At 38.6% G+C, this 10,977-nt stretch overlaps 1 protein-coding gene across 2 annotated transcripts; it reads left to right on the top strand.

The window, feature by feature from the left end:
- Nucleotides 1-1,891: 1,891 nt before the first annotated feature.
- LOC311056484 (CD209 antigen-like protein C) lies at nt 1,892-6,128 on the top strand. 2 transcript variants are annotated; one of them, XM_084073130.1, is made up of 6 exons: nt 1,892-2,113; nt 3,676-3,765; nt 4,615-4,779; nt 4,880-5,013; nt 5,109-5,215; nt 5,495-6,128. In XM_084073130.1, the coding sequence occupies exons 1-6, from the start codon at nt 1,975-1,977 to the stop codon at nt 5,634-5,636; spliced, it is 777 nt and encodes a 258-aa protein (XP_083929256.1). In that variant the 5' UTR covers nt 1,892-1,974; the 3' UTR covers nt 5,637-6,128. The 2 variants fall into 2 exon arrangements, with proteins under 2 accessions (XP_083929256.1, XP_083929257.1); XM_084073131.1 differs by lacking the exon at nt 3,676-3,765.
- The last annotated feature ends 4,849 nt before the right edge of the window (nt 6,129-10,977 follow it).

Here is a 10,977-nt window from a genome sequence, read left to right as displayed (position 1 = left end):
CATATGCATTATGAGCTTGTACAAGTTAAGGTGCCCCTGCACTGCTTTAAAGTGCACCTGCTATACTGCTAAAACCATTGACTGCGTGCGTGCGTGCGTGCGTGCGTGCGTGCGTGTGTGCACATGTGTGAAAATAAATTTATTTGAAACACCTCAAATGTGATGTATTTCCAAACAGTAATCGAGCTGGTTCTGACCAAATCATGCTACAGAGAGATGGAAAGAAGAAGTGTTTTGACAGCAGGGGGGGGGGGGGGGCTGTTTTTCGAACCATAGAGCGAAATGCACAGGCTTATGCAACTACCTGCTTTTTTCACTCTATGGGGGAAAACTGATGACAAATAGATTACAAAAGAGAGAAGTATGACTAAGTTACAGAAGTGGTCGATTTTATCATCAAATTCATGTCATGGGTGGACTGGAAAATTACAGCGGCCCTCATATTTTGTTGTTTGAAAAAAAGATGAAAGTAGTAGTGAAAATTGATCAATCAAATAAATACAAATAAATACAGTCAAATAAATACCAGTTAAAAGGATTGATAATCTTTCAGGCAAGACCCCTGCGATTTATTTTCAAACCAGTATTGTACTGCATTGCAGAGGCAGGCATATGTTCTCATATTTTGACACTACTTGCTTTTTTTGCATTATAGGGGGATAAGAGAGAAGTTTATGAAAGTAGGTAGCTGATATACTGCACTTTTACTTTAGTGCTAGGTAGACTCTTGGTTGCTTGTTTTAGAAGAGAATGCACTTAATGCTTCTGGTGATTAGTAGTTTCGTTCCCTACCTATGTTGAATGCACTTATTGTAAGTCGCTTTGGATAAAAGCGTCTGCTAAATGACTGTAATGTAATGTAAGCGACTATAAGTTACAGAAGCGGTCAATTTCATCATCAACTTCATGTTGAAATTTGTCGACCAATATTTGTTGACCAATCACACAAAAAAATAAATGGTGCTAAATAGCACAAGTGGTTCTCTGGCTCGTAATCATAGAGGAACCTCTTATGCAGCACCTACAGTATCTTAAAAGCTCTATATAGCACATTTGTCTACATGCTAAATACAGTATACAACCATTAGAGGTGTCTAAACTAAGCTGAACCAGTAGAGAACCTCTAAAGAACCATACAGAAGCCGAACTGGTTGTTTGTACAGCAGTGGTGCTGTACCACAGCACCAAATAGCAGCTAAAGAACCAACATTTTTGTGTGACAGGACAAAAAAAGTGGCAAGATAATTCAAAGTATACAACTAAGATGTGCAATGAAGCCTAAAGTACAATAACTAAATTTGCGTGTGTAAAATAATTGGTAACAAGGTGGTTTCTTATAATAACATCTTTGAGCTTTTATTTTAGTCCTGTGTTAGCTAGTATCCGTATTTGAGGGCCTTCATGCCACATTGTGTTAGTCTAGTATGCGAGAAAACAATATATCTCATTTAGTATTGGCAGCAGAAAAACACAACAAAAAAACAAGACCGATGATCCACCAGGAATATTCCCAATTATGCCATTTGTGGCTACTCCACTCGCATGTGAATAAAGGCAAGGGTTCTGCTGCCAGTAAAGTAATGATATGACTCTCTGCTTGGTCGGACTGATGAATGAATGATACAGTATTTATTTTTAATCTTCCACTGTCCGTTCAGTGTGAGACGGTTATGAAGCAAACATTAGCTGCAGCAAAAGTGAAGTGACTTTGCAAACACTATTAGCACATATAAGAAACTAGTTGAGAATTCGTAATCTTTTAGTACACTATCAATTTGAGTTGGCCTGCAAATATGCAAACGTATTTTTATTGATGATTTTTGCAACAAAGCATTTTTAAACATGAGGGCAGAGCATGCAAAAATAAAAGAGGAAGAGAGCCACAGACTTAAAAGAAAGACCACACTTCTCATTTTAACATTGCGTTTGGAAGTGGTAAAAAACAAATACCTGGCTGCACGTCATGCTGTAGAAATGGCTGTGTCTGAACATGGAACATATGGAAACATTGAGCTCCAAAAGCAGGACGATGACTACGATGCTATCTATGAGAATGTTGAGACCAATAGGCCTAGAGCTCAGGAGAACGATCCCCAGAAGATACTACAGTCTGGTAAGAGATGTTGCTAAAACCATTATGGAACTTTATATGTGACATTACATGATCAATGATGAGATATCCCTCTGTTATCTTCCCCGCCTAAAGGGGTGCAACAGTTAATCAAACTACTTGATTGAATCAATTATACAAAATAATCTTAATAATGCATAATAATCTCAATAATCTTGTACGACAAACTATAAAATAGGCTTAAGACTAATCAATTTAATTGATTATAAAAACAATATTAGAATTGATTTACGCTGATTTGGTGATATACAGTATAAAAAATAAACAAAAAAGTAATTGATAGAATAATCCTAAAAAGATTCTCGATCAACCCAACAATTGTTTACAATTCCCTATGGGCTGTTATATAATATTTGTCTAACTGTTTACCGTGAGACAAGTCCAGGTGTACCGTGGGTGTTTTGACAACCACACTATTATTGCCATATATACAACTATACAAAAGGTTATGAATTATTATTATTTATTACAGTATTTTGTGCACACTCATAATTCTATTTTCTATTTGTAGCATGAAATGTGACTTTAGTGGTTAAACCTTTTATTTGGCATTAGTAAATACAAATAAATATTTACAGAGTGATAAGATGGATAACGTGTATTCTGAATGGATATGAATACAGGGCAGGCGTAGCTTTAGATTTGGACTTGAGTAGATTTTATATAAGTAGCCTATTTACAACTACAAGTAGACTACATTCATCTGTGAGCTAAACAGAGAAGTTTGTTTGTTTGGTGTTAACAATAACCAGCTTAAGTTATTGTTTTAAGACTAAAAAAGTTAAAGAAAAGCTCAAAGTAACATGTTGTAATGTTATAAACACAACCTTAACAAATAGCCTGTTAAGGCTGAGGAGTTCACAATATGTGTTAACACATTGACTATTCACCACATCAACTATTAACAGAAGAATAACGAATAACGAAATAACTAAATAACTAAATAACTAAAGCCAATCATTTTTACTCCTTTTTCCCCCCAATTGTTGTAATGCCAATTAATCCCTCCCGCTGCTTGCCACTACTGGTATACAGCCCCAGCCAGTAGGAATACATGCTGTGACAAAGTTCACCCTCCCCAAACAGCTTCACTTCTCTGCCTATAGCAAGCCAGATGCACCATATGGTGGATTCAAACCCCTAAACTCTGTGGTGGTGGACACCGAAGGGCAGTATTAACTATCATATATTAACATCAAGTTAATTTAAGTTAAAAGTTGTCTTTCTGCTATATTACATTTTGCTTTTTTTCAGCTTGGAGATTTTTATCTTAGTGGGATCATAAAAACAACATGATTGGAGATTGTTAATGACAAGCATCTATGTTTTTTTATGACTAAACCAAAAAAAACAACCTACAACCTTTTCAAACAAGTGCTAAATGTTTTGCTTTTTCTCAATGTGTGTGTGTGTGTGTGTGTGTGTGTGTGTGTGTGTGTGTGTGTGTGTGTGTGTGTGTGTGTGTGTGTGTGTGTGTGTGTGTGTGTGTGTGTGTGTGTGTGTGTGTGTGTGTGTGTGTGTGTGTGTGTGTGTCCTCCCTCCAGGCATAAGACGGTACAAGTGTGTTGCGATCAGTTTTGGATTGCTTTGTGCTGTTCTCACTCTCATCAGCATTGGAGCGCCACTCTATGTCTGTAAGTAGTAGTAGTAGTAGTAATAGTTAAGTATTAACAACAGTAGTATCATAATATAAAGTTATTGCAAGGTTACTCAATGAGCTCAATGACAATTGATTTTGTCATTGAGCAGTTGAGATTTAAGAAGTGTAATACTCACGTTCTGACCACAGAGAGCTGGACTCAACTTTTTTTTTATAATAGACGATTGACTTTTCGGGCAAGTGGGCATGACCTTTGGGGAGAATATGACCTGTTCTTGTACTCTGAGACCTAGTGTCAACCCCTGATTCTTAATAGTCAAGCTCTTATACAAGAACATGGTTGGACTATTTATTATTAAGCAACTGGAATGAATGAAGAACGTCTTGTGCTGCATCTCTCTCCACGTGTAAACACTCTCTCGTACTTCCTGCTATCATGCACAAGTCGCATCACAGTAGCTACTGACCAATATAGACAATATATTGTTTTACACAATACCACATGGACAGCCATTGAGCAGAACCCAAGGACCAGCTCAGTGCCTTGCTCAAGGGCACTGACAGGGGTGTGTCCCTTGCATATTGGTGTTTAGTGAAAACCTAAGTGAACACTTGGCAAACATACAAATTAAAAACAGAACCTCCTCAGTCTGGTTTGAATCCAGGACCTTGTTACTGTGATGCAACAGTGCTAAACAGTCAGCAACCATGCATGGCACACAAATACATTCAACATAGCTATTATTTACTTAATATGACTGATATGCCAGCATGAAATATAATTGAATGTTGGTATTAATTGACTACATTTGAAGTACACCGCAGTAGGAGTACACTTTATAAATAGTTGATATCCCATTTTGAAAATATTGTTTCCATACAGATCAGTCCAACAGGGTGGAGAGAGACCGATTGGAGATACAGCTACAGACCAGGCATGACCACCTGACCGAACAGAAAGAACAGCTACAGGCCAGTTTTGACCAGTTGAACACCAGCCATAACAAACTAACTGAAGAACGAGATGACATGAAGATGAGGCTCTGTGGTCAGTGAGACAATGTTTTTGTTCATTGTTATATCATGTTGTTAAAAATGTGCCATTCATTTGAACAAATGAAAAACAGTTGCTTATTCGTTTGTGTTAGAATCACCTGGATGGCAGAAATTTGACAGAGGTTGTTATTACATCTCTACTGAGAAGAAAAACTGGGAGGAGAGCAGACAGTGGTGTAGAGACAGACAATCAGACCTTATTGTCATAAAGAGCAAGGAAAAACAGGTATGATGTTGATGATGCTGTTACATATTTAATTTGTGAAGACACAAATCTATTGCATAGTTTGTACATCAGTAACCAGCAGCTTTTCTGTCCAGGACTTTGTTAAACGTATAAACAAGAAGAAAGTGTGGCTGGGTTTGACTGACAAAGCGAGTGAAAAATCATTTAAGTGGGTGGACGGAACACAACTGACCACACCAAAGTAAGACCTACAGTATCTTCATTTTACCTTCATTCTTCTCTTGTTCATTTCAACAAACATTTTAAGTACATTTTTCACATATTCGCAATCATTTTAAACATACAATATTATTAATACATCTCATGATCCAGTTAATTCGCAAATAATGCGTATACTGTCTATAGTCATTCAATTATATTCTGGAATTAATTAGCCACACTTAATTGGACCACAAATGTTGTGTGAAAAAAACATATTTTTAAAGGTGTTGTAATTAATTAAATGTTCCTACTTCTCCAGGTACTGGGAATCTGATCAGCCTAATAATGTTGCAACAGATTCTTATACAGAACAAGACTGTGTTGAGTTTTTCAACTCTGGATGGAATGACAGATCATGTTCTGTAACTAACATCTGGATCTGTGAAAGGGTTATGTGCTGAAATCATAATTTTCACAATGTATTAGTTAGCTGGTGGGTTGCATGTGGTAGTGTGTAGGCCTACTGTATGTTTGCTCTGGTTTGTCAGCATTGCAGTTCTACCCAATATGCACTGTTATGGCTGTCCTCAACTAAAGACATCCTTGTCGACTAATACTCATAAGAATTTGGGACTGGTCGATTAGATGATTTCATTGACAGAGCTGTCACTGTTTGCCACTTACAAACACAGCCTTTTCAGGTTGGTGAGGCTGGGAATTTTCTACTCATAATCTTTCAACAAATATTCATGGAAAGACAGCTTTAAAACAAAATTACTAATCAACTGACAAAATCTATGTTGATTATGTCCAAACTGACTGATTAACTGATTTTTTGGCATTAGTTAGCTGGTGTTGGTACAGCTACATGGTGGCTGTGTTTGCTTTATTTTGTCTGCCTTGCAATTGTACCAAACTAGAAGTTCGGCCCTTACGTCTAGAGTTCAACACCTACGTGCCTGATGTGACTGATATGCAATGTGACTGCAATGTGACTGATATGCCCAAGTCTTGCTTCTTTTTTCCTGTTTTTCTTCTCTCTTTAATGTAAGCACTTCGAGCTGCCTATTTTCTTTTATTAAAGGTGCTATACAAATAAAGTCTATTCATTATTATCATCATCATCCTCATTATACTTGTTCCTCATATAGGTGTTATAGTGGTGGTGGACATCATGTATTATAAGTTCTCAGGCTCAACACGAGCTGAGTTTACATATACACTTGTACAAGTGTGTGTAATTTGTGCATGAGACATTTTAGCCCGGAAGAGTTCTAAACAATACATATTCAGATTAAAAAGCTTTATTTTTGAAGTAATGAGAATATGACTGGATTATAAGACACTTGGATTTGACGCTGAGAGCTATGTTTATTACGTTTATGAACAGAATTTTGATTATTTTACTCTTGTCGATTATTTTACTCTTGCAGTTTTTTTTTTTTACTTAACACGGACCACGTTCTCTCCACTTCGTCCAGTGAGCACATACTGTATGGGGCACACGACGGACAAGTGTGCTGCTGTTGGTGAAGGTTATAATGACTAGGACATGTCATCCGACACTTTACCCTTTTTTCCTATACATATTGACTCTGAATATTTTGAAACTAATTTTTTGCATTATTTATACCAGCCGCACTTCCTTCTACATGTATTCTTGTTGCTGCATAGGAGAAATACACACCCGCACACACACACACACACACACACACACACACACACACACACACACACACACACACACACACACACACACACACACACACACACACACACACACACACACACACACACACACACACACACACACACACACACACACAGTATAGCGGCCCGCCTCTATGACTTTCAAACTCTTCGCTTGGGACTTCGCTTCCTCCACTTGAAGACTAGTGTCAGCGTTATAGTTTGTGGGTGTTAACATTACATTACATTACATTACATTACAGTCATTTAGCAGACGCTTTTATCCAAAGCGACTTACAATAAGTGCAATCAACAAAGGTAGGGAACGAAAACTACTAATCACCAGAGGTTATGAGTGCATTTTCTGCAATAACAAGCAACCAAGAGCATACCTAGCGCTAAGGTAAAAGTGCAATATATCAGCTACCTATTTCCTTAAACAGATGAGACAAAAGATTTTTGTTGTTAACCACTGTGAAAAGTTCTGTCAAAGGATTGTGCTTCCTCATTTCACTTCTCTGTGGCATGATTTGACATGACAGAAATTCACAGAAAAGAGTTTGGAAATATGTCACATTTGAAGGGTTCAGTTCAGTTCATTTTTATTTTTCGGATATTGGACACATAACATATGTGTACAATTGCCAGTTATTCACATGCTACTACTGCAGAATTGCCCAAGAGCCTGAAAAAGGGATAGGGAGAATCATTGGGCCCTACCCCTGGTTTGATCTTACATTACCTTTTGAAACGGAGGTTAGAAAATAAATGATATCCCGCACTGTTTTGAATACCTCAAGGAAACAATAGTTTATTTTGAGACCAGAGGTTCTCAAGATCCCCATCTGAAAGGATTTTGTGCCAGGGACCCCCATAAAAGATTTTTGTTGTTAAAATGTTTGATCTATAAGCTCATGGTGCATTGTGAGCTTGTAGATTGGCTAAATTCAATTACATTAGTTGACGTACAATATAGGTGGTTAAATGGATTGTGATGCTATAGTCACTCATTTTGTTGGGGACCCCTGGAACTTTCTCAAGGACCCCTGGGGGTCCCTGGACCCCACTTTGAGAACCACTGATACAGACCATATCAGACATACCTATAGTAATGTTATTACTATCTATAAGCTCACAATGCATCGCATATGCGTTGTGAGCTTGTAGGTCAGCTATTAGGCAAGTGACAAGTTAAAGGGCAAGACCACTTTGGTAGAGAGGTTGTGTAGCTACTGTGCCATGATGTAACTCCAAAGATGTTTTTTAATTTAGAATCAATGGAGCAATTATTTTGATTTCTTGTCCACCTTTGGAGTTACCATGGCAGTAACTACACAACCCAAACCTCTACTAAAGTGGTCTTGCCCTTTAATCATTAGGTGCCCCTGCACTGCTTTCAAAGTGCACCTGCCATAGGGTGAACAGTATATAGTCCATAGTGTATACTGATTTATATTGTAGACAAGTAGCCTACTCTAAGTACTCAAAGTCACTTTACTGTGTGCGAGGGGGCCAGGGGGAGAGGACTTTATTAGGGGGAAAACTCAGATAAGCAAATAAGATCAGTATTAAAAGCAACTAGAAAAAGTGCTCCTCGGAGCACAGGTCTCCGCCAGGTCAGGTAAGTCATTGTGGCCTCCATGGTGGCTCTATAATAGGCATTTTGTTCCAAAAATGTGTTTTGCTAAATTAGACCTGCTGGTGGCGCTATAACAGGCCAATGGGAAAAGGGTGGCATTTCTAGTGGGAATGTGTGTGTGAAATTTCACGGAAGTCGCAAGCTATGTGCAAATACCGTGAAATTGAGATTAGCTGTCCACAGACAGAAGGACACACACACACACACACACACACACACACACACACACACACACACACACACACACACACACACACACACACACACACACACACACACACACACACACACAAGGACGGAAGGACGGACAGGGCGCAAAACAGCTCTGTCGCCATGCCTTTATAGGACAATAAAATGGGTAGAGTCCTTGGTTTTAGAATGCCAAATTTGAGGGCATAAACAGAATGCATGACAGAGGCTCTTTTGAGGATTGCCAGTGGCAGAACAAGTCAAAGCCTGGGGGCAGAGCACATGATTACCTGCCCAACCACTGTGCTGCATGTATACATGCATTATTATTATCGTGGTAAAAAATAAAGCTTGACGTTACATTGCTTTACAACAAACAAACACATGCCCACCATTGCGGGGCTTACAAGCCTTACTTTTCTCATTTTTCTCACACACATTCAAAGCATTTGAGACATCATCGCACAACACCCCTGGCCTCAGCACTCTCTGATGCTCCGCCCGATGATTGCTATTTGCTATCAAGTAAAGTGTTAATCCTTCTATTCTTTTTAAATGCCTTTGTGTGCCTTTAAGTATCTTTTTTTTTTCTAATGTAAAGCACTGCATTGTCTTAATTTATGAAATGTACAAATAAACAACTTGTAGAAAATGAATGCACACAGAGTTGATGAGAGAGCACAACAGCAGGTGTTATGAACAGTCACAACCTCCACATTTATACAAGGGGAATTGCTTATAAAGCTTCACCCAGCTGATGGCTGCTCAGATGACTCTGATGAGCACACGGGTGGAGCTAAGTGGGTTAAGGGGGTTAAGTGTCTTTCTCAAGGAGACCGTGACATGTATAATGCACAAGTCTGGAGTCAAACTGTCTGCATTCCGATTCGCAGACGGCCTCGCTCTATCCACTTACACAGTCGCCCAAAATAAAGGATTGTTAAAGTTTCCCGGCAGCATTTAGAATCGTAGCGTGATGACCATTATCAACATGTCATGTGGCATTAAAAGACTTCAGCTACTGCACATCTTGTTATGATAATGAATGCAAGGCAGCAGAGACTACCACAGTAAAACCCTTTGGGCAAATTTAACAAAATAAAATTAACGGCTTCCCAAGGGCGACACAGTGTATTAGAGCCACATTCACATGAATAATTTTGCATGAATCTTAAATTAAATCAAATGTAAGTGATTCACAAAATTAGCACTTGTTAAAAAAATAAGATATAAACAATGGTCCTCCTTCCTAAGGTGAAATAAAGGTCAATGAATAAAGAGGGCATCGTCAAATGTTACCGTATTACATTTTTTGGTGACCTTACTGAAAGCACATTTCTGTGTAGCAACTTATTTTTTATTTTTACGGCCTGGCTCTGAACAGGGGTGGACAATAGTACAAGTACTCAAGTAAATACTCAAGTATACAAAAGTACACATTACAAAGTACATTTTCAGTAGAGTCTGAAAATAGCAGATGTACAAGCTACAAGCTAATTTGTAGATGACTGACGTCATCATTGCGACATAAAAAAGAAAAGACAAGTTATAAATCTGTGTGTAAGGATTGAGATCTACATTTTTGCCACATCAACTCAATACAAAAGTCAGCCTATTGTCATCTTCAATATCATCAATATTGAAAGAATTAGGAGATTCCTGTCCAAACATGGCTTAGAAAATATTATCCATGTTTATCTCCAGCAGGTTAGACTACTGTAATGGTCATCTTTCGGGTCTCCCCAAAAAGCTATCAGATGACTACAGCTATTCAGAATGCTGCTGTGGGAGGTCTAACAAGAGTAAAACTAGCCTTTGAGTCAAGCCCTGCAGGTATCAGCCACTAGAGTCTGTGCAGCTCCTTACAACCCACTGGGAATGGGTCAAATGTGGCACTAAAGAGGAAAGGCCATGAGGTCACCATCAGTATGGTGCAACCTTGCTGAGCACATAAAGTTTCATGGCAATCTACCCATTAGCTTTTTAGATGAGATGAGATGAGGTGAGATGAGGTGTGTGTGTGTGTGTGTGTGTGTGTGTGTGTGTGTGTGTGTGTGTGTGTGTGTGTGTGTGTGTGTGTGTGTGTGTGTGTGTGTGTGTGTGTGTGTGTGTGTGTGTGTGTGTGTGTGTGTGTGTGTGTGTGTGTGTGTGTGTGTGTGTGTGTGTGTGTGTGTGTGTGTGTGCGTGTGTGTGTAATTTTGGCCTTTTCCATGGCAATCCAGCCAGTAGTATTTGAGATCATTTTCTTTTGGTGAACAGACAGAATGATCAAGTTTAGAACCCCA

This window comes from Gymnoscopelus microlampas (assembly GCF_963454915.1).
Source record: "Gymnoscopelus microlampas genome assembly, chromosome: 11".
NCBI classification, from domain to species: Eukaryota; Metazoa; Chordata; class Actinopteri; order Myctophiformes; family Myctophidae; genus Gymnoscopelus; species Gymnoscopelus microlampas.
The sequence above is the reverse complement of the archived record's forward strand: the minus strand, read 5'-3'. Positions and strand labels throughout refer to the sequence as shown.

Coding starts and splice junctions, on each gene's coding strand:
- LOC311056484 (XM_084073130.1), top strand. CDS start 1,975: ATGGCTGTGTCTGAACATGGAACATATGGAAACATTGAGCTCCAAAAG. Junction 4,780..4,879: donor CATGAAGATGAGGCTCTGTG/GTCAGTGAGACA, acceptor CGTTTGTGTTAG/AATCACCTGGATGGCAGAAA. Junction 5,014..5,108: donor TAAAGAGCAAGGAAAAACAG/GTATGATGTTGA, acceptor TTTTCTGTCCAG/GACTTTGTTAAACGTATAAA.